General features: G+C 50.5%; 2 protein-coding genes across 6 annotated transcripts in view; one reads left to right on the forward strand and one right to left on the reverse strand.

Moving 5' to 3' along the window:
• Positions 1 to 7,068, reverse strand: part of agfg2 (ArfGAP with FG repeats 2) — a 9,467-nt gene extending 2,399 nt beyond the window's left edge. The window contains exons 1-9 of one of the 3 annotated variants that reach the window (XM_019858310.1): positions 6,699 to 7,068; positions 5,617 to 5,710; positions 4,555 to 4,670; positions 4,109 to 4,350; positions 3,918 to 4,007; positions 2,178 to 2,372; positions 1,459 to 1,531; positions 1,327 to 1,373; positions 40 to 125 (exon numbers count right to left, since the gene is read on the reverse strand). In XM_019858310.1, coding sequence (XP_019713869.1) covers positions 40 to 125; positions 1,327 to 1,373; positions 1,459 to 1,531; positions 2,178 to 2,372; positions 3,918 to 4,007; positions 4,109 to 4,350; positions 4,555 to 4,670; positions 5,617 to 5,710; positions 6,699 to 6,865 — 1,110 coding nt within the window. In that variant the 5' untranslated portion in view covers positions 6,866 to 7,068. The remainder of the gene's footprint in view (positions 1 to 39; positions 126 to 1,326; positions 1,374 to 1,458; positions 1,532 to 2,177; positions 2,373 to 3,917; positions 4,008 to 4,108; positions 4,351 to 4,554; positions 4,671 to 5,616; positions 5,711 to 6,698) is intronic. The other 2 variants (XM_019858311.1, XM_019858312.1) reach the window with 2 other exon arrangements.
• Positions 7,069 to 7,818: 750 nt separating this feature from the next.
• acap1 (ArfGAP with coiled-coil, ankyrin repeat and PH domains 1) lies at positions 7,819 to 22,923 on the forward strand. Of its 3 annotated transcripts, none has more exons than XR_002166646.1 (23): positions 7,819 to 8,508; positions 10,160 to 10,217; positions 11,260 to 11,379; positions 11,491 to 11,544; positions 12,517 to 12,575; positions 12,668 to 12,851; positions 12,930 to 12,974; positions 13,155 to 13,250; positions 14,012 to 14,086; positions 14,732 to 14,844; positions 14,936 to 14,987; positions 15,090 to 15,190; positions 15,244 to 15,346; positions 15,415 to 15,605; positions 15,671 to 15,740; positions 15,819 to 15,913; positions 16,766 to 16,956; positions 17,029 to 17,076; positions 17,952 to 18,130; positions 18,223 to 18,332; positions 19,668 to 19,778; positions 19,852 to 20,618; positions 21,580 to 21,675. XR_002166646.1 is itself a non-coding variant. In XM_019858292.1 (23 exons), exons 1-23 carry the CDS (start codon positions 8,456 to 8,458, stop codon positions 21,675 to 21,677), a joined length of 2,268 nt encoding a protein of 755 aa, XP_019713851.1. In that variant the 5' UTR covers positions 7,821 to 8,455; the 3' UTR covers positions 21,678 to 22,923. The 3 variants fall into 3 exon arrangements, 1 of the variants encoding a protein (XP_019713851.1); XR_002166647.1 differs by having other exon boundaries at positions 14,015 to 14,086; XM_019858292.1 differs by having other exon boundaries at positions 7,821 to 8,508; positions 19,852 to 19,913; positions 21,580 to 22,923.
• The last annotated feature ends 15 nt before the right edge of the window (positions 22,924 to 22,938 follow it).

Raw genomic sequence — 22,938 nt, forward strand, 5'->3', positions numbered from 1 at the left:
CTTTGGTGGCGGGACCGCAGACAAAACCCCAAACTCACCTCCTGGCGAGCTGCTGAAAGGGTTACTGGGGGACAGCGCAGCGGGCTGCTGGGAAGTGGAGCTGGAGCTGAATGGGTTCGGGAAATCTAACACACACGTGGGGGGGGGGCAGTGGGAAGAAAAGATAATTGACAGTGTGTGGGGTGAACAGACTCCATGCCACACCATTCAGCACAACACTGCCTTGAGACACACTCCCCCCGCCCCCTCCCCCCAAAAAAACACCAACAACACCAAAAAAGTCTCATTAAAATTCTCTCTCTGGCGCGCACACTGCCACAAAGACGGCCGCAAAGTTTGCCGGCTGAGTGCAGTTTGCACCGGATTGCCACACTTGGCAAAGTGGAGATGCTGACTTTGCGCCAAAAACAGCGTGGCAAGAGTTCGAGGTCCTGCCAAGCAATCAGCGTTTCACCATCTGCACGTGCTTCGTGAAGCCGACGTTTTCTGCCTGCTCCATTTTTATCTTTCTCAAACAGGCCCGCCTTCAAGAAGCAACCTTGCGTAAAGCGTGTTGTAACTGTTGATGCTGGGCAGACATTTTATCAAGACTAAGACTGTGTCCAAATTCACAGGGCAGGCCCTCCCGAAGGCCGCTTGAGGTCATTTGCGGTAAGACTCCAGGAAGCCTGCGCAAATTCACCAGGGTTGATGCGGCCCGCGGAGGCCTCGTCCGAGGACCCGGCCTGCAAATGGTCTTTGTAGAATTCGGAAAGCACGTGCGGTCGAGTCACGCCGGAAGTGGCGTCGCGCCAGAAGAATCATGCGGCCGAAACCGTGGCCTTCGGACACAAAACAACGTCACATCAAAACAATGTTACATAAACGTGTGGATTTGGTAGGACGATTAATTGTTCGACTGAAAAAATACGCCTTGACGGGAGGCTACTTGCCGAAAAAAAATATATATAATAATAATAATAATACGCCAGGACAAACTGATCCGAGACTACACACGAAAGGGTAAAAGCCAATCAAGTCAACTTTTGAAATAGAGCAAGAGAAGCACAATCATACTCTTGCCCATGAGGCGCAATCGAGGATGGCCACCAAAAGCACATATTCAAAACCCAAACGAAAAAAAACACCCCTGAGGCCACAAGCTCAAAGTCGCAGGCAAATCAATCACTGAAAGCTCACAAAAACATCACCACATATTACTCCGCGAGATGGCGCCTGATTGACAGTCATTTCTTTGGCCCGAGCACAACGAGAGAACATCGGTGAATAATGAGGATTGGTTTGAAAAAAATCAAAATAAAGAATCAAAACATATGTTCAGCTTACTTGCAAATGTTTGCGAATTGGACACTGTATCAAGACCCGGAGAGCTGCTGGGAGAAGAAGCGACAATTTCAGAGCTTCAGAAAACGGCACAGACCAAATCTAAGTTCTGAAAAAAGTTTGAAAATGAACCACCTGGCAGGAGTGGAGCCAGAAGAGAGCCGGCTGCCAAACAGGGTGCCATACTGCGCGAGCCCAGCAGGGGGGGCTGCGAACAAACATTTCACACAGACATGTTCACTTAAAACCGCACGAGAAAAACCGCGTTCGAATCCAAGACTGAAATAAGAGCGAGGGGGGGCAAAATATGTGGTGTAACCGAGCCATCAAACAAGTTCTCCTCTTCCCCAACACACAAACACACACAAAATCTGCCTTGGCCGATTTTAAACCGATTAAAACGAGTCAAGGGGCTCCTTGGAAGCCAACCGCGCGTGGTGCGGCGCAAACACAATGAGCGTAATTCAGCGGCTAACGGCCTTGGCATTTGCTGAAAGAACATTACGCAACCTTTCCGAGCGGGCTGTGAAAATGTGGATCGCACGCTGCACGCCGATTCCACTGCAATTGTTTATAGAGCCATTCATTATGGCTTGTTTATAACAGCCCTCCAATATGGCCGCCGGTAGTGCATTGTGGGTAATTGCTAAAAGGACGGAGCCCTCTATTCAAGCCAACCTGCCGACAGGAGCGCTACAAAAACAAAGCCACGGTGGATTTTTGCCTTGACTGTAATACAGTCCCCGCTGAAGACTCACGCAAACGAATTGGTCATCACTTATGGGGCGGGGGGGCGGAGGGGGGCGTACATAGCGAAGTGGGGTGTGAACAACCAGCATTGGAAAGTGGCATACCTGTTTCCGAGAAGACGCTGTCCAGGTGGGACACCGCGGCGTACCTGTCCGGGGCGTCGCCAGTGGTTTGCTGCTGATGGGACAGAGACTGAGGATGAGGAGGCTGCGGCTGTTTCAGACTGCCAAAGTCCAAGCTGAGAGATTTGGGAAAGGCCCTGAAGGGCCCCGTGGCGCCTGACGATGATGAGGCGCGACCTGGGACCACACGCACACACGCACACACACACAAAAAGAAACCCCAGACGAACAACATCAAAAACTCACATGCCCAAATGAACGGCAACAAAACCACAAGTTGCTTCTTAGTAATCTCACGCTTTCATGCTGTAAGAGATATTGAGGGCTCACTCCAAAGACTAAAAAGAAAAAAGAAAGCGCAGGCATGCTGCTGGGTCATATCGACACCCAAAAAAAAAAAGAAAGATCGGAAAGGTTAGCATTTTGGTGAGCGGCAGCCGTTAGCCACAGAGAATGCTAGCAACCGAGAAAGCCGGTCTTTTTTTTTTTCCCCTTCAAAATTGTGACAGTATTTCACACAATGAGCAAAACTCTCTTGCCTATAAAGCAAGCTCCAATGACTAAAAAGAAAAAAGAAAGCGCAGACTTGCTACTGGGTCATATCGACACCCAAAAAAAAAGAAAGATCGGAAAGGTTAGCATTTTGGTGAGCGGCAGCCGTTAGCCACAGAGAATGCTAGCGGCCGAGAAAGCCGGTCTTTTTTTTTTTTTCCCTTCAAAATTGTGACAGTATTTCACACAATGAGCAAAACTCTCTTGCCTATAAAGCAACTTGACATAAAAGACTGTCTCGCTTGGATAAAGTGCGCAAGCGCCTGGCTGCTGATGTGTTGAATGCGTACGGTGCGACGAGGCGTCATTGTCATGATCATTATTTTACTTTCTGTTTGTGTTTTATGTTGTGTGTTGTGTTTATTATTTTACTTTATGTTCACTATTTTGTTCAGCGCTTTGTTACAGCTGCCGCTGTTGTGAAAGCGCTGTATAAATCAGCATGTATTGTATTGTATTGTATTGTCGAAAGAAGGACTACCTTGGGAAAAGCCAACGTGTACCCGTGCACGCTGTGGGATTGCAGTCACAAAGTGAAACCGAAAGCTTCTCGCTCGGTAGTTTCAGCACACAAACGCCGATGCAAGCAACAGGAAAAAAAAAGATCGACATCTCATCAGCGTCTGAGCGGGCCGCAAGCGTGAGCCACACGGCACGCTAGCAGCTGAGAAGGCAAGCCCCTTTTTTTTTTCCCCCTGAACGGTGACAGTTTCGTGAGAACAATTCGTCCAACTCTTGAAATCATCATGAAATAACACAATCTCGCCGATAGAAAAAGTGCTGAACCGTTGAATACGCCCGACTAGCCAGAGTTGTCGCCATCTGGGCTGTTTTGGGGAAACCCAAAGTGTCGGCGCTGCGCCCCAACGTGTTTTATTTTTAAGAGCTTTGATGCGGAGTGAAATATCAGCATGCCGCCGCTGCCCGTGGTCAGCGGCCTCCTAAAAATAGCAAAGTGAGGACTCGTCAGATGGCAGCGGCACGGGAGAAGGAGCTGACGCACATTGGGCATATCGCAAATGCGCCGGTGGGACGAGGGGGGGGTCGGACCTAACGTGAAGTGTTTTTTTCAAAGAACGACCGGCTACAAAGTCACGAGACGCAGAAAGGGGATGTTCGTCTTGAAAGGACACGTCAAAGAGGGGGCAGAAAGCAGTTGGGGGCGCCCACCTGAAGGCCGGGGGAGGGCAGGGAAGGAAGAACCGTGAGCTGAAGACAACGAGCCCGGGCGCTGTCTCTCAATCCCGCAGACGTTGTGCTCTACAGGCGAGAAAAAAAAAAAAAAAAGCCGACGACAACAACACGCGAGGGAAATGTTTTGATCGGATCGCGGCTCAAAACGGTGCGGCCGGCGACGATACCTCTCAGCGGCGGGTCCCGGAAGCTTTGTGTGGCCGTGCGGACACAAAGATATGAGAAGCGGCGCGGCGTCGCGACCGCCGACAGCGAGCGTAGAGCTCTCACCAGCGTCCGGGCGGGCCGGGCGTTGGGGGGCAAGCTGTGAGGGGGCTGGCCGGCCAGCGGACCGTGATGGAGGGCGGTCTGGACGCCGGGGCTCCAGGGTCCCTCCACATCTCGCCGGTTCTTACTCTTGGAAAAATGCCTGCGAGACAAGGGAGGAAGGTGGCGGGACGGGACCATTCGTCAGCGTGGTCTTCGTGGGGACACGTTCCGGCAAAACCACTTGAAGGGGGCGTCACCCGGCTCGCGGCGACCCCCATACCACTTCTCCGAGCGGGAAGCGTCCGATTCAAATCCTCCGCGTGCCACGGCGACGCTGTGGCACGGCGCCGGGGCGTCGGCTCACCATTTCTTCTTCTCGTATTTGTCCTGCAGGAACTCTTTGAACTTCTGCGAGTCCTTCATGTCCGGGCAGGCGTCCGTTTTGGCCTCCAAGGCGCACAGCCACGTCCTCCTGCCGACCTGTTGCACAAAGGGAACACGGCGGGAGGGAGCCACCGAGTCAGCCGCTTAACTCATTCACTCCCAAAGACGTTTTTCAACGTCTTTTCCGACTTGGTCTAGAATTGGCTGGTACTGAATGACTTAAGAGCCTTCCCCAACGGAAGCGCTCTCTCTACGGAAAGGCGTCTTGGTTGCTTGTTTCGGCAATGCGCGGCTAGCTCATATGACCATCTGGGGTGTTTGTTTTTTTTTTTGGAGGGGGGGGGGACAATAAAGATGATTTTGATTCCGAGTCACGTGACCTCCACGGGGGCCCTCAGGAATCAACGCTGCCGTAGTGACGTGCTCGAGGGCGCCACTTAACCGGCAAGCCACAAGTTTTGAGAATCGTTTGTGTGGGACCAATGTAAGAAGGAACTGCCTCACTTTGGATTATTTGGTGGAACAACTAACTGCATTTGACGCGAGAAGAACTGTCGTCAAGGGTCAAAGAAAGCTCAAACCATGGATGGTACTTTGAAAGCGCAACGATTTGGCTTCAATACACTCCCACTTTTCAGTGAAAAGCAATTTTGCCATTCAAATCAGCTTTTGTGACGCGCGAGTGTCAATGGCCGTTTTTGAACTCGCAACCTTTCCTGTGGAACCTCTTTGCTCACACATATTTGCGTCTTTCTGTCCAGCCTTCGGACAGGACGCCGCCCCCAATGTTAATACTCCTGCACACGTCTTCTTTATCCTCTACAAAGCGGACTCATATAACGGCGGCGAGTATATTCCCCCCACACCCCTACCGATACACTTCCAAGACGTTTTCAAAATGCCTTGTGTGTTTTATCGGGTTTCCGAATTTATGCCGGCTGCCCGCAATCGACGCCCGCGTTCATCATCGGCCACGATCCCGTGGACGGGGCCGGCGCAGGACGGGACGGTCTGCCGCTTCTTTCTTTTGCGCCTCGCTCACCTCGTTGCCGTGGTTTTGAAGGAATTCCACTTCCTGTTGGGAGAAGGTCGTCATGGAGATGGACTTGACCCTGTGCGGCGGGTTGAGGCCTCGCCTGCGGAGGAGATGGCGAGCGTTTAAAAACAACAACAAAACAAGCACGTGGCGTGTGTAGCGGCACTGTCAAGGGACGGGGGAGGCTGACCTTTGTTTACGGCCCAATTGTTTGGTCGAATTTTGGGACGTCGCTGTTGGGAACGCTTGCAAAACTGCCAAGTCAAAGTGTCATTCAAGTCGCGACATAAACTGCCTTTCAAATTCATTCGCCTTTGTTTTAAGCCTGACTCGCAAGAACAAAACATTCAGGTCCACAAATTTCTTGGCTTTATCGTTTATTAATTTGCTCGTGTTGGCTAAAAAAATACATGGTAGTTTTGCCTCACTGGTAACATGTAGTTGTCCACTGGTGTGCAGAAATGTCACATACAGTTGTAAATATGCTCGGAAGGCATTTGAACTGAAATCAGAGTGTACTTGTCCATGACCCCGAACTGGATATATCCAGGACACTGAATGCACGCTCCCACTTTCCTTCATCTCGTGCTGAGCGGTCTCACGGGCAGGGACACGAAGACACGAGGTGACACGAGGTGACGACTGAGGAAAAACTGCACAAGTCCGAGGTAGGCCTTTTGTGCGAGAAGCACGGCCGTCTCGACCTCACGGGTCTTGTGCATGGATGGGCTTCCGGCTGGACATGAAGGGGGTGGGTGGGCTATTGGGCTCGGTGCTCAAACGCAACAGGATTGGGCAACAACAAACAAGAGTGGCCTTCCCGTGGAGTGCTGCCAGGAGTGGGCTCAACATGCACTCTGCGGAGGAGACCAAACCTTGCACCCAACGACTCGTGGGGGTCGTTGGGGGGCGGTGGCGGAGAGCTCGTCAACATGCGCTGAAAGCGCGTCCCTCCCTCTCTTGCACCACCGTGTGCAAGCGTGCTGCAATCTCCCGGCCTGCCGCTCGATCCTCCACGATCGGCCCCACCGCCGCCCGCGAGAACCGCGATTCGAAGAGACAAGACGCAGGCTGCAGATGCTACTCACAGCATTCCGGAGCACGACGTGCACACGAAGGTGCCCACGGTCACGTCCGTGTACGTCACCCCGGGCTGGTTGCACTCGAAGCAGTGTTTGTTTACTCCGGACTGGGCCAGCTCGCGGACCTTGCGCGCGCAGATCTCCTGGTTGTCGCGGTGCTTGCGGTTCGACATCGTGGATCCGGAGGAGGGGCGGGGTGCGGGCGCTCGAGCCTCCGTCCGAGCTCCGTCCTTCCGGGCTCTCCGACTCCGCCAAAAAAACGCCGCATTGTGAGGCGAGGGGGGCGGGGGGTGGGGGCGGGCAGGGGTCGAGGGAAGCGGGCTGGTGCTTGGAGAGAGCGCCGCTCCGCTCTCTCTTCGCCCCGAATGCTAGAAAGTTAGACCGCGTAGGATGCGACGCGTACCGGAAATACGTCGACGTTCGCCAGAATAAAAGCGTTCCAGCGGACGGATGCCATTTTCAAAGGTGCGTATAGTTTGCGTATGTTGTTGAAATGGAGAAAAGAAAACCGTTGTAAAGCATAATATAATTGGATTCGTCCACCTCAACTCACCAACGGTATTTTTTAACACATATTTGGCTGCCCATAACAAATCATTTTCAATAAGAGGGTCACATTTGATTTGAACAACGTTCAAATTGGAATTTTTGCAGACGCCGTTTATTTTCGAGGGTAAATAAGAGTCACCTTGACGTCAACTAGTTTACATTCCGCCTGGAGACATCTACAATTCACACGAGTGCACCGTTATGTACTTTGTGCATATATTTTTGATATTTTGTGGGGAGATGAGCAAAAATATCCTCCAATTCCAGAATGACCCTTGTACAGTATTTTTTTTTCAGACCATAAAGCCAAAAATAATTGCTCTGCAAGCGCTTTGTTACAGCTGCAGCTTTTTGTGAAATCGCTCTATCAATAAAGATGGATTGTGTTGTATTTTATTGTACTTTTTGACAAGTCGTGCCTGCTTTTGGTCAGCAGATGGCGCTCTACACGACCGCGAGCTCGCAGTCACGTCCCTCTTCTTACTTCCGGGTGCGTGACGTCATTTGCGTGGCATTCAAAACACACCGCTGAAGTTCGTGTTTATATTGAGCGCAGTTCTCTTCATACTGCTGTCGCTGTCATTGAAAAGAAAAAGCTATCGACATGGAGGAAACAGAACATTAAAACAGTCTTTACATTCGTATTTTAGAGCATTTAAAAAGCATTTTCGACACGACATCATTTGACCGACCTGAAAAGCGATTGCACAGTCAACCGTACCTTAAAAATTGAAACTGGCTTTCGATGCGTATTTTGAGCATTAAAAAAAAAAACACTTTTCGACACGAGATTAACCCGAAAACAAATTCACAAAAATCGCCGGCCAATTCCTGTCATGTGACGCATCGAATTCCGGGATGCCTGACGGCAGTCGTGTGGCATTTAAGGCTCGACTTTAAAGTACGTGTTTTTAATTTTTTTTTGTTTGTGAGCGCGTGTTGTTTGTTTCTACACTGTGGGCGGTGTCGCGTGGGAAGAAAACTGGTTGCCAGACAAGAAAAACACACCCCAACGTGTGGCTGTGTGCTTGTGTTCCGATGACGCGTCAAACGTCCGCCGAGCTCAATCGCACACAGAAGCCGCACAAATCCAACAAGACCAACAATCCGCAGGACACGAAATGACAAAGTAAACCTTGCCAAGACGAAGTCGGACTTTTTTTTTTTTTACTTTTATTTTTGTTCAGTGTTTTTGCGCCCAAACGAAGAGGATTATGACTATTAAAGTGGACTTTGAGGAGTGTTTGAAAGACTCCCCACGCTTCAGGTAACACTTTCCTCCTCGTGATAGGAAAAAAAAAGGCTCTATTGGTAGATTCTAATCATGAGTATTATTATACAGTGTGTGTGACACACACAGAGAGAAAGAGAGCGAGAGAGAGAGACTTATGTATGTATGACGATTTGATACATAGCTCGACGCATGAGTACATGTGGTATGATTCAAGGACGGTACATTTTTAAAGTGGAACAATGTGATTCGCTCACATCTTTTAAATCACAACCAATTGTGCCATTCAAATGGATTTTTGACATGGCCCGAAGTTATAGTTTGGTGACATTTTTGTTTCAAAGGCCCTGATATTTTTCTGATGTCAAATATGGCTCCCGTGTGTAGTCATGAAGTCCTGTTTGATACTTTGCGCGCTAAATCATCAAGTGGGCGCATCTGTCAAGGCAAGTGGTGTCCCATGGCGCCTTTGCAAGCACGTCAGCCGGCGAGAGCGGTTTTTGGGCGTGCCCCGGCTTTGCTTTGAGTCAGTGTTGCGCCTTGCTGCTGACCTGGCATCTTTCAAAGTTGACCCGTCATCCGCACAGCCATCGGGCGCGGCAAACAAGACACGAAAAGCGGAGACCAAATCGGGGAAAAAAGCTGGGGGGCGGACATGGTCGCGTGGGCACGTTGTTACATCGGAAAGCGCAGCCTCGTGTTGCCAGGTGACGGTTGAGGTGAACAGGAAGCGGGCCGAGCGCCGCAGGAAGTGTCAAACCGCAATTTTGGGCCACTGGCGTCGACACAAGAAACAATCTCTCTACCGCTTGCCTCTTTCCCCATTTTGTACTTCCTCTACGTGTGTACTACCAACAAATACAAATCGCGCTCTATGGTCAATCGTAAATACTGTATCAAGACACGACAAAAAAGAGAATGGGAAGGAATGAACTGGTTGTACAATGTGTGATCCTGTAAATGGCAAGAGTGAGTCCCGTGCCTCTCTCTCTCTCTCCACTGTGCACAGCAGCTGCTGTGAGTCTGCCTTTTGCTTAGCTTACCTTCCCCCTCAAAATTCTGAAAAGATCGGGGGGTTTTCTACTTTGGGTAAAAAGTCATCCATCCACACGTTTTCTGATCCACTTCATCCTCACAAGGGCCGCGGGGGGTGCCGGAGCCTATACCAGCTGTCTTCGGGCAGGAGGCGGGGGGCACCCTGAACCCGTAGCCAGCCAATCGCAGGGTGCACACACACACAGACGAACAAGCATCTGCGCTCACTCTCACACCAACCAATTGTGAAAATCCATTTTTGGTCGGTAGCGTGGCTAAGCCGAGGTGCAGATTGGCTTCGCTCACGAGCGCTTCCCGCGTTAGCTTCTGCAGAAACGGCACATGCACGAGTTGCTGGCAAAGTTGTGAAAGTCGAGAGCTTATTTGGCCATTTGTCCGCTGGCTGCTCGGTAGCAAAGTGGAATCTGGCAGTTCGCTGGTGAAGTGCTGCCTCCGCGAATGAGAATCCGGCCATTCTTGACTGGGGGGGGGCGGGGTCCAATTAGCAAGCGCCATTCATTTGCCGGCTGGACGCAGACGGGGGTCAACATCTCCACAAGTCCAACGAGATGACAAAAAGCGTCTCGATTTGTCGCTCATCCACTTTTGGAGAAACGTCAATTTGCCTTTGTGGTCGTGTGTTTTGTTTCAGAGCTGAAATTGAGGCGGTCCAAGCTGACGTGGGCGAACTTGAGACGCGATTAGACAAGGTGAGATTGGTGTCAGTCAAATCCAAAACGGTCTCCATCATTTTCCAGATAAAAAGCTGGAAATGATCAAGACTGAAGGTGCAAGATGATAAGAATAAAGCCCAAAACTGTGTTTTCAACTCAGGAGGGATTGACTTCTTTTTCATCAGCCCCCCTCCAAAAAAAAAGTCTTGACCTTTCAAAAGTGCTCTGACGATGGGGCAAAAATGTTCTGGGAACATATTCAAGATTCAAGATGAGACATTTGTGATGAAAAGTCACTCAGATGTTTGTCACATCCAAGTCATTGTCCAAGTTAGCAAAGCTTCATCTTTCAGGTCCAAGTCCAGAATCAAGTCCGAAAACTGGATTTTCAAAGTCAAAGTCAAGTGGTTTTTAAAGATGAAAAGGCAGATGCCGCACAAACTCAAGTCGACAAAGTAGCATCTTGAGTGGAATATTTTTGCGCTTAAAAGGTGCAACATTCCCACATTTTACATTAGAGTAAAAAAAAACATTTTTTGAGCTGCAGAGTCGCACATCCAAATGACATTCATAATGTCAGAAGAATCAACTTGAAATCTTGGGAGAATTAAAGTTGTCTCATTTCATGATGGTCAGATTGTTGTTCAACTTTCACGAGGGCTAACGTGGATATTTTCCAGATCAAAGTTGTCTCTTTTCACAAATCAATGTCTTAGATGATCAAAGTGACGGCTTGCTTTTTGACTTGGAATTCAGAATATGAAGAGAATAAAGTCTTCGAGCTCAAAGCCCTCGGCCTGAAATTTGCCAACGGGCGCAAATACCGTGCGGCGCATCTGTGAGGCAGGGCTGCGCCGCTGAGGTGGTGGGGAAGGGGGGGGGGTCGCAGTCGAGTTTTCACGGCCAATCAGAGCCATTTCTTTTAAATGCGCCGAGTTAACGTCTTGACATGGCCGCGTGAAGCCATCGAGTCGGATATTTGGGAGATGGGACTGGATGGGGTTTTTTGTTTGTTTGTTTTTTTTGGGGGGGGGGGCGTGGGGGAGCTATTTCTCAGCACAAATCTACTGCCTCGTAGCTGGTGAAACAATGCCAGGCCATGTTGGAGGCCGGCCGAGCGTACTACCAGAGCAGCAAGAGCTTCGTGAGCGGGCTCCAGAGTCTGGGACAGCACTGCTCCGCCGACGCCACCGTGGGGGTGAGGCCGGCCGCTTATTCCGCTTATTATCCCAGCGCTCAACTCTGAAAGATTGTTTGCCAGCAAGTCCTGGTTTTCTTCTTTTTTTTTTTCCCCCCTTTGTTTTTGCAGGAATGCTTGCAGACATTCTCCCAGAAGCTGTCGCTCATCTTGGACGCGCAGGAGGTGAGCCGCTCGGCCCGCTTGTGGCGCTCGGCGCCTGCTGGCGGCGCTTCGAAGGAACGGCAGAGACGAATACTCGTCGTCGATGTCGCAGAGATGATAATGGCGAACGGATCGCACTTGATACTGGTCAAATTTCAACGTATTCTCGCTACATGACGAGTTTCCATTTTCATCTAGAAAAGGCCCGACTTGACGCTCACAACATTTCCCTATTTGCACTTCACTCCCAAATATCAACAGTTTTTGGAGCTCTTTTCTTAATTTCTCATTTTTTCGAATAAGACGACAACTTTTGAATCCGCAAGACATCCCAATTCCTCAAAATATTCCACGTTGCAGCTTTAATCTTGAAACAACCCCCCGCCCCAAATATCAACCTTTTCCCCTGTCATAATCGAATCCAGCAAATAGCCGCTTGAGTAATCCCACGGCTTTGTTCTCATCATATCATATCATCTGACCTTTGACCTGGAGAATATATCGTTTCGAACTTGAATCTTGAAAGCCGAAGACCCAGAAATGCAAATACAGTCAAACCTCGGTTTTCGAACGTCTCGGTTCTCGACCAATTCGGTTTTCAAACAAAAATTTCGAGTTTTTTATGCCTCGGATGACGAACAAATTTCGGTTCTTGAACAAACTGAGCGCACTTGAATGCACCACTTGACTCCTCTCGCCTTCCTTACACGAGCAAATGACGCTTCCTCGGGTAGACGAGCAAGTGACGCTTCCTCGTGTCGCTTTCCATTGTGAGCAGATGTGTTCAATCAACATTTTTTTTTTTTTTAAAAGAGCGTGGTTTCGGTTTTCGAACAATTTCGGTTTTCAAACAGCCTTCTGGAACGGATTATGGACGAAAACCGAGGTTTGACCGTACAAGACTTTGGGTCTTGTATCTGAAAATGTACTTGTATTTAAGAAAAAAAAAAAAGAAAGAAAACGCTCCTCATCATTTCCCACTTGCCCTTTCAGGAGGCGATCGAAATGACGCACAAGTCAGTCAAGACGAAGCTGCAGACTTTTGTGAAGGAGTGAGTGTCGGCCCAGCGAGTCGCGGCGGCGCCCGCGTCCTGCCCGCTCACCCCGTCTCCCCTTTCTTTGCGTTCTCTCGGCGCCCCTCCAGAGACGTGCGGCGCTTCAAGGATGCGCGCAAGGAGTTTGAGCGCAGCAGCGAATCCCTGGAGGGGGCGCTGGCGAGGAACGCTCAGGCGCCGCGCGGGAAACCTCACGAGGCGGAGGAGGCCGGCGGCGCGCTGCTCAACGCCCGCCGCTCCTTCAGATCCGGCGCCCTGGACTACGTCCTGGAGGTGAGCCGGCAGGCCTCGGGCCTCCCACCGCTTGGGAGCGGCGCCCAACCTCGCTCTTCGCTCTCTCTTTTGTCGCAGATCAACATCATCGAGGCCAAGAAGAAGACGGAACTGCTGACGGCCGTGAGTGAAGCCCAATCCCATTGCCCACCCTGGCTTTTTCGCCCCCCCAAAGTGTGCACATTTGCCTCTTTTGGAGGGCTCGGCCATCTGTCCAAAGGGCTTCCTTTGGGTCAGGTTCCGACGACGTTTCCTCCCCATTGCAACTTTTACCCCCCCCCCCCCAAACTCTCGTGTTCCCAGATGTTGTCGCTCATGGACGCCCAGGCCCAGTTGTTCCAGACCGGCTTCCGGTCCTTGTCGGAACTGGACCCTTATCGGCGAGAGCTGAGCGAAGAGGTGACTCTCCACTGCTTTCGTTTCAATCTGAGAAGTCAAATGTTGAAAAGCTGCAGTTTTAGCTGAGGAACAAAATGAAATCGCCGTCTCTTATGACCGTCATATTGAAAATAGAGCAAGAGCGTCCGCGTCAACTTGTCTTCTTGAGATTTTATCTTCAAAAGACTGATCTCCGCCCCCCCATCCAAAAAAAAAAAAAAAAACGTAATCAGTTTTTCCCTCTGATGTCCAAAGCATGACTTTTCGGCTTCAAAGTTGGCCCTCATGTGAAAGCAGACATCTCCCCCCGCTCCCCCGCATCATTCTGAATATGGAACAGTCACAACCGCTGCGTCTCCTCTTGCCTAGAATCTTCCGAACGCGGCCCCCGCTGGCTCCTTTGATTGCCTCGAGCGTGACGGGCGGCTTTGCTAGATTGCAGCCAGAGTCATTTAAAAAAAAAAAAAAAAAAAAAAAGCGCCACGCTCAGCATCGAGCGAGCGCGGGCGCCTGACGCGTGGCTCAGGAAGTCGCGAGCGACAACAGGAAATATTTCACGCGGCCTCGCCTGACGCTCTGCGCGCACGGCAAAAAGGCGGGATATGCGCCGGGTTCGTTTCCTGAAGTCCAACGCCGTCGGCGAAATGGGTTTTCTTGTTTGTACGATGGGAAGGAGAGTGAGCGGGAAGGCAAGAGCGGGTGAAGAACGAGGGCTTTGGCGAAAAGCGCCGCGTCACCGTCTGCGGGCCGGCAACCGTCTGCTCTTTCTTGTGTTTCCCCAGCAGAAGCAGTTTGTCCTGAATTCGGCCCGCGAGAAGCGAGACATGGAGCAGAGACACGCCGCCATTAAACAAAAGGTTTCCGACACATCCGCGGCGGGCGCCCTTTGCCACGCGCCAAACGGAGACGACCCCTCGCCAACGTTCAACTCGGCGTTTCCCCGCACGTCCACGCGCGTGGACGTGCGGGCATGCTGCCGCATTGCTCATGGGGGAACGCGTTTTTTTTTTTTTCTTCACATTTTTGGGTTGCGTCTTCCACATTCCGTTGACGTACTTTTCCTCCTCCCGCGATTCAAGATCGAGAGTCGCCTTCCCAAACATTTTGCAGCGTTGCGCACATTGCATGACCTTCCCGATCGAACGCGGATATTTTGACCTCTCCTCCTCCCGCATACATCACTCCATCGACTCAAGATTGGGGACACAGTCCCCGTCTTGCGTTTCCAAACCACTCCACCTTCAAATTGTTCCGCTCGTCGAGGGCACGCGAGTGTTTCTCACGTTCCCCGAATTGCTTCCGCTTGTTGGAACGGGCGTATTTCAGAATTGCGGCCCCACTGGGTTTTCTTTGCTTATTTATTTATTTTCAGTCTCACATTCGGCATGAATTGCACGCCGTATAAGTAGCGCGTCGGCGCTTTGCCGTTCCCGCGTCGTTTCGAAAGAAAGTCGAGTCTCCGAAGACGCAAAGCACACAAGGTTGGTTTGTCGCGTCGCCAGGACGTTTCCTACGACGACTCCATGATGGACTTCAATCCGGACGCCGCGGACGGGATTGCCATGGAGGGGTACCTCTACAAACGGGCCAGCAACGCCTTCAAGACCTGGAGCAGGTGTGATGCAACCCATACACCCCCCACACCCCAAAAAAAAAACAAACCTCGTCACCGGTCTTTTTTGTGTGGTCACGGTTTGCTCCCCCAGGCGCTGGTTCTCCATTCAGAATAATCAGCTGGTGTATCAGAAGAAATTGAAGGTAAAGTCCCAGAGGGCGGCGGCGTTGTGGCTCGGAGAAGGGCCGACGAACGGGACGCGGCCCAAAGGAGTCTTGCGGGTTTGAACGCGTCGTGTCCCTCAGGAGCAGCCCACGGTGGTGGTGGAGGACCTGCGCCTGTGCACGGTCAAGCCCAACGGCGAGAACGACAGGCGCTTCTGTTTCGAAGTGGTCTCCCCGTCCAAGTGAGTGTCGCCGCGGCCGGGCCACGGCGCGGCCGACGATAACGCCGTCGCAGAAGCTGTCTGTTGCAGGCCGACTCCGAGAGGCAGCAGCGGGCGTGGATCGGCGCCGTGCAGAACAGCATCGCCTCGGCCTTCCACGAGCCCCAACGCAGTCCGGTGAGGACGCGCGCGCGCATGCGCGGCCTTCGACACGCCTCCTTCCTCTCCCCGTTTCTCTCTCGCAGAGGCAGCGCCGCGGCTCGGTGTCGACGGGCGGCCCCGTCGACCGTCGGGAGGGCGAGGGCTCGGAGGCCCTGGAGAGGGTCCGGGCCGTCGCCGGGAACCGGCAGTGCTGCGACTGCGGGGCGCCGGCTCCCGACTGGGCTTCCATCAACCTGGGCATCACGCTGTGCATCGTGTGCTCGGGAATACACAGGTAGGCGCCGGGCGAGCGCCGGGCGAGCGCGCCGGCCCGATGTCAAGCTCCTCCCTCCCTTTCAGGAGCCTGGGGGTCCACTTCTCCAAAGTGCGCTCCCTTACCCTGGATTCCTGGGAGCCGGAACTCATCAAGGTAGCGCGCTCTTCTTCCGTGGTGGCAAAAGGCCGATTGGCGGGCGGGGGCGGGGCGTCATCCTTGTCTTTCTCGCAGTTGATGTGTGAACTGGGCAACGGCGTCATCAACGGCATCTACGAGGCCCGCATCGACGAGATCACCTTCAAGAAGCCCCTCGCCTCCAGTCCAAGGTGAGCGCCGGGCAAATGGAGAACCTCTCATGTTGTGGCCCCTTTTTGCATTGCGGGAACCGCGTCAGCGGGCGACGCGGGGCAGATTGCGGCCCGGCGCCTTTTCCTCAAAGCTCTCTCCCAACGCTTTCTTCGTCGGCATGCATTGAACTCGGCGAGGCTCCTCCGTGCGCTCTTTGTGGCGCGATTTGGTTTCGGCTTTTCTGTCGAGCCTCCTCTTGTGTCCTCACGTGTGACGGCGGGGGTGTGCTTCTTCGGTGACCCGCTTCCCCGGCGCCTTGTGTACTTTTGAGGCTGCTCCCTGACCTCCGAGACTTTGTCCGGAGCTCTCGACCGAGGGCGCCCTCGTGCTCATTTGCGAATACCCGGCGCTTTGAAGAGCCTCGCGCGGGTCTTCACTCGTCTCTCGGATCGGACTCAGATTGACAGCTTTTGTCGGTTCTTGACAGTCGCGGAGACTGGAAGGACGGAAACGGATTCCGAGGGAGGGTGCGCTTTGGACACGTGACCGGCTAAGATCGGCTTTGATGTTCTGTGGCCGTGCGCCGCAAGTCCACCTGCGGAAGCCTCGATTGCAACCGCCCTGTCGGGGAACAAATACAATTCGCGTCGTGTGACTTTTGCGCTGTCGAAATTCAACCTCGGCACACGATTGATTACGTGACAGCACTTCCTCATTTGGCCGCTCGCGCGGCAAACAGGAAGCGCAGAAAGTACACGGACTGACGAGGTGTTTAGCGTCGTGACCGCACGCTCACTTGCGTCGCGTGTCCCGCGCTCGTCCGTGTGAGTGGATTTCGTCACACAGTCAAAAGCGCTGACAAGCGCGTGTCCTCGTGTGTGGGCGCTCAGGGGCGACAAGGAGGCCTGGATTCGTTCCAAATATGTGGAGAAGAAGTTCATCCAAAAGCTGCCGGAGACGGGTCACAGCACCTTGCCGAAGCGTCCGGGCGCCAAGAGGAACAGGGCGGCCACGCAAGACCGCACGGCGCAGCGCCCGCCGCTCAAGCCCAAACCCAGCCGAAGCACTCTGCCTCGATCGGGTAACGTGCGCCCGGTAGGGAGCTCCGGTCACGGTGTCCGCCCCGTCACCGCTGTTGTCTCTCTCTTCTCAGCGTCAAGCTCGATGGAGGTTCAAAAGAACGACACGGGCTCCCGCGCAGGTCAGTACCCACGCGCAGCGCAAGCGCATGCTTGGGGGGGGGTCCGTAGAGGAAGGCGTGGCCCAAGCCCGGCTCACCATGACATCAACCTCCCCTCTGGGAAAATACGGCTTTTTCTCTCAAAAGATTTCTCATAAATATGCAACTCTCTTTTCCAGAGCATGCAACCTTTTTTTTAAGAAAATATCGTAACATGACTTTTTTTCTTCAACAAAATCTCTCACACACACAAAATTATGTGTTGTGTGTATATTCATTCATTCATTTTCTCAACCGCTTCATCCTCACAAGGGTCGCGGGGGTTGCTGGAGCCTCTCCCAGCTGTCTTTGGACAGTCGGCGGGGGACACCCTGAACCGGTTGCCAGCCAATCGCAGGGCACACAGAAACGAACAAGCATTCGCGTTCACACTCACACCTCGGGACATTTGATTTGACATCGGATTTGATTCGGTTTTTGATGACTCAGGGACACAGAGTAGATACTCTGATTATTGCAAGACATCGATCACAACTGACTCGGTCTCTTTCATTGGCTTCTTGTTGTACCTTACATTGATCAGCTAGCCGTTAGCATCTGTTCACTTCCATCGCTACCTTTCTCTGCATCATCTTGAGAAGTGGACCACTCTCCACAAGGCGACCAACGTCCCTCTCAGACCTCGACTGGAATCTTCCACCAAATTCCTGTTCGCTGCCACGACACACCGGCTGACAAGACAGCGAAATATTTGAGCTACTTGCTCCTTGTTTCTCGTTTTCTCAGGAACACTTATGCCTACTATGCTGATATGAGTGTTTTTTTTGTTTTGTTTTGGGGGTTTTTTGCGACTCACTGATCCAAGCTGTTTTTCTGTTTTGTTTTGCGTACCTTAGATGGAAATGACGAAGAGGAAGAGGATCTGAGCGCGCTTCACCCCGGGGCGCTGCTGTATCGCTCCGCGGCCCTGCAGAACTTCCCCGTCATGGCCGACGCGTTGGCCCACGGCGCCAACGTCAACTGGGTCAACGTGGCCGAGGAGGCCTGCACGCCGCTGATCCAGGCCGTCTCGATGGTGAGCCTTCCTCCGTCGACCGCCATTGGCGCCGACCGGCACCGCCATTGGCTCGTGAAGCCTTTTTTGTTCATTTCCTCTCCTGCTCCCAGAATGCCCTGGCCGCGTGCGAATTCCTGCTGCAGAACGGCGCTGACGTCAACCAGGCGGACAGAAATGGGAGAGCGCCACTTCATCATGCCACCATACTGGGTCACACGGGGTACACACACACACACACACACACACACACACACACACAAAATATATTAGACCGGATATAGCACCCAAAAACAGGAGACAAGCCTTGATCACAATCTTTTGCGTGCAAAATGCAGCACAGACGGGCTATTGTGGAAAGGAAATGACTCCGTGTGTGTGTCTGTGTGTGTGTGTGTGGGGGGGGGGGGAAACGGAAACACAAATACTTTCCTCCAGTGCTGAAGTCAATTTCTCAGTTAAAAGCGGTATGAAAGAATGGTTGAATGGATGTATCTGGACTTGCATTTTTATTTACTTTGCATTTTTATGATGTTGTATTTTTATTGCCTGTACCGAAGTCATTTTTACATTTGTTTTAAGAACAAATGAGATATTGGAAGACTAAACCGCCCCCCTTTAATTTTTTCCCAAACACATAAAATAGACCTATTTTTTCAAGATGAAATGCAAACACTTTGTTTTCCTTCTTTCTTCTTTCTACCCACAATCTTGCTGCTGTAGATTGTAAATTTCCACAATGTGGGACAAATAATGGATATCTTATAGCAGAAAAAAACAGTTAACAAGAATTAAATTTGAGTTTTGAAATGCACGTGTTGAAAGATAACTTCCTTTCCCAGTCAAATGTGCTAATATGTCAGAAAAATACAATTTCATTCTCATAAAATGACAAGCTTTTTATCCCAACAGAATCTGCCTTTGCACGCGTCAATATGTTCACTTTCAGCCATTTATTGAACAGGCTAAACAGTCCATTCCAAAATTAGAAACACTTACAAGTCACAAGAAGCACGCCAACCGTGAGTTGAGAACTCGACTAACTATCGAACTCAAGTTGCCATCTTGCTAGATGTTAACAAGTGTTAGCTTGTTCGCATTGTGTCAATTGTTATTGGAAATCGTATCCGGCGCTTTCTCAGCTCAGGTCGCTATCTTGCTCATGTTAGCATCACAAATGTTAGCCTGTCAGACCACTGGGCACCTGTTGAGAAAGCCTGATCGATCTGCCTCTGTGTTATTTTGTACTCAGGAGACGATCTTATTGTACGTCACCGACTGTTCGCATCTTCGCAAGAGTTGTTCAAAATAGGAGCGCAGTCTAAGACTTTTTTTTTTGGGGTTGAAGCCAAAGTTTCAAATCGTCCCATTCGTAATAGGTTATTATAAGTGTAGGTGTCCGACTTGCAACAACTAGCGGGCTATCTCAAAAGTTTCCACAGGGGGGTTTTCTCACTTAGACAAGCCTGCGACTTCCCTTTATTTGAATTCATTTCAATGCGGCAAATGGATTTGATATCCAAGTAAAAGTGAGTTGCGCGCTTGTGTGTGAACTCAGGCTGGTGTGTCTCTTCCTGAAACGAGGCGCGGACTACAATGCCAGAGACAAAAATCAGAAGGACCCCATAACGATCGCCGTGGACAACGCCAACGCCGACATCGTCACTTTGTGAGCGCCATGTAAAAAGATGCCCAATGAGCCCAAAACCGAAAGCTTGACCGACGCTCTTTTCATCCCCCAGACTGCGGCTCGCCAAGATGAACAGGGAGATGCAAGAGATGGACGGATCCCTCGGCAAATCAGGTCTCTCCAAGGGGCAGACGGCCGGGAGCGCTGGGACAGGGACTGGGCAGGGCCAAACTAGGAAGAACCTCCAGGCTTTAAAGCACCAAATAAGTGGATGGGCTCTGGGGGGACCAAATGAATAGTTCACTTCAGTCTGAAAGGAATGCCCCCCCACACAAACACAGTTTTTTTCGGGAGGGGGGGGGGGTTCTCCAAATTGAAAACACTGGTTTTACAGTGTCACTTTTTGGGGGGTTTCTACCATGCAGAATTATACTGCTGGGAATCTCATTTGAGACGCGGGTGGGTGCTGATGCCTTCATTGGAAAAGCACGAAAGTCCAATTTTCGGTTCAGAATCAATGAGGAACACGGTCTGGTCTTTCGTGTCCATGATTGATTCTGTCACTTAGCACATATGGCACTTTGAAACACCCCCAAATGTCAAAACACTGTGAAAATGGAGTCGATGTTGAGCTGAGAGCGCACACATGGAGGCCAACGCATGCTCATGTCCTGTTTGCATTGTGTTTTTGCTATTCGGGCTTGCTTCTTGTACATTGCTTTCATTGTTTGTGTGTTTGTCTTTGCTTATTTAAAAAAAAAAAAAACAAAGACCCTGCTGGTCAGCATTTTGACTTTGTCTTTGTGTGTCTTTACACTCCTGAGACATGGAGCTGGTCTCGCCAGCTTGTGCAGTGTGCCACCTGCCGCAAACTTCCAGGTAAAGTCCATTGCGCATGCGTCCTGCTTCAAGGCCAACAGAAAATCCACTTAAAAGGGGTTCTTTGCAAGATAAAAACGTATCCTCTTTGCATTTACATAGCATTCGGTGAACGTTTTAACAGTCTAAACCAGCGGTCCCCAAACTTTTTCCTGTGAGGGCCGCATAAGCTTTGCTTCTGTGATGGGGGGGAGGGGGGGCGGGGTCAGTCTGGAACAGAAAAAGGGTGACCGCAAGAGTACGGAAATGTAAAAATGGATTGTTTTCCAGAAACCCACACAAAATGAAGCCGCCTCTTGACAGATGAGACTGACAGACGTTTCTTTGCGCTGAAAGAAACAAAAACAAAAACAAAAACATCGTTTGTCCACTTTGGTTTAAATACCCCGCATTCTATTTTTCTCTTACCGAACCTTTTCGCCATGATCCCGTTCTCTGAGAGAGGGGCCGGTTTCGGATTTTTTTTTTCTGGCGTTGCCAGATAACGGCACAGAAAGATGCACCAAATGTCACCTTATTGTATCTGTGTTTATGAAATAGTTACTAATTAATAGTTAATAATGAAAACGGTTCAGAACTAAGGAACATTTTATTGCAAAAGCCCAACTTTATGATCAAAGACAAATCCACATCGATGAAAAATAAATCAAAATACTCTGTGGTATTTTCAGGGGGCCGGACCAAATGCGGAGGCGGGCCGGATCCGGCCCGCGGGCCGTAGTTTGGGGACAGCTGGTCTAAACGGTCGTTTGTTTGTTTGGGTTTTCTTTTAAGTCTAAACAGCTGTTTTATTGGCGTTTTTCTTACCGATGGCGTCGACGTTCTTCGGGCGGGCAACACGCTCTTCTTCGGCGCTCATCACGAGTCGCTAGCGCTATCTGGTGGACGAACCAATCATTGCACCACACATTTGGGTTAATTTTTTTTAATCCTCCATGTTTGCCTCTTTTGTGTCTCACAGGTGACGAAACCTACCAGCACATCTTCAGAGACTTCTCGCACATGGCCTCCAACAACCCGGAGAAGCTCAAGCGTCGCAGCGCAGACGCCAAATTCTGAAAAAAAGAAAAGAAAAATGCTGCTTTTAAAAATGCTTCCTTTTGCCCTGACCGGTATTGCTATGAATAATTCTATTGAAAGTGTTGAAAGGTTTTCAACTGATATTTCAGTTTTTTCCATGGAAGGCATGTCAAGGTTTTCTGTTATGTTAAATGCGAGTCCTTGCGAAGTGGAGCGAAAAGTACTTCCGGTAGTTTACGGAGCGACGTCACGCTGCACAAGAAGGCACACGTGTTACTTCGTCACCACTTTATATTTATGACCTAGAAATGATCCAAATATTTACTATAAGTCATGAAATTTGCTCAAGCGTATGTTAGCATTTAGATGCGCAGATGTGCACCTGAATGATTGTCATCCATCCATCCATCCATTTTCTAACGAGCTTCTCTTCACAAGGGTCGCGGGCGTGCTGGCGTCCGTCACTGGTGCGGAAAATTCAGAAAATTAAGAAAGCCCGCTATAGCAATAGCGCTGTAAACGGACCACAGTAGCCACGGCTGATTTGTTAGCATGATTTATTCATATTAAAGTGTCACTAAAACACTGAATTCATCATTTTCAAGGTTTTTTTTAGTTTACAATCTGTTAAAAAAAAAAATTCAAAAGAGGTGATCGATACTCTTCATCAGAAACATCGCTATTTCTGCATCGCTTCTGAATCCTCTCGGCATCCTACGGTCGGTCCCTTTGCTCTGCTTTCGTTTGCTTGTCTTATGCTCAGGTGTCAGCGAGCAAGGGATCGACAATTTGTTTTTCTATTTTCCCGAAGGACATATTTCAAAATAGTACCAGTTAAGTTCATGAAACCCAACCAAACGAGTCAGTGCGAGAGCGCAGGGTCGCACGGGTGCCGAGGCAGAACAATCCAAGTAATCAAGTCCCCACCAGTCCGATGTTTATTTTGGTCTGCAAAAGTACAAATATAGTTATTGTCCCGGAATGAAACGGCACTTGTATAACGATAGTCTTGTATTCCTGAGTGTATGGGACACGCGAAAGCACTTTTTTTTTTTTTTTTGCATTATCATTACTTTTGATCTCCAATAAAGTGTCTATTTTCACAGCAGTTGACAGTGTGTTACCATCTTCCAGACATTCACATTTTGCATTGACTGACCCTTACAAGAACACTCCATTTCAGCGACCATGTGCAAACGTGATCATCAAATAACACAAAATCATAAGCCCGCCTCACAAAATGTTTGGGATGAAATCACACTTTGGAAAATGCAACAACCTTGACCCCAAAAACAAAACA

This window comes from Hippocampus comes, unplaced genomic scaffold (genome assembly GCF_001891065.2).
Source record: "Hippocampus comes isolate QL1 unplaced genomic scaffold, H_comes_QL1_v1.1 scaffold48, whole genome shotgun sequence".
Lineage (NCBI taxonomy): Eukaryota > Metazoa > Chordata > Actinopteri > Syngnathiformes > Syngnathidae > Hippocampus > Hippocampus comes.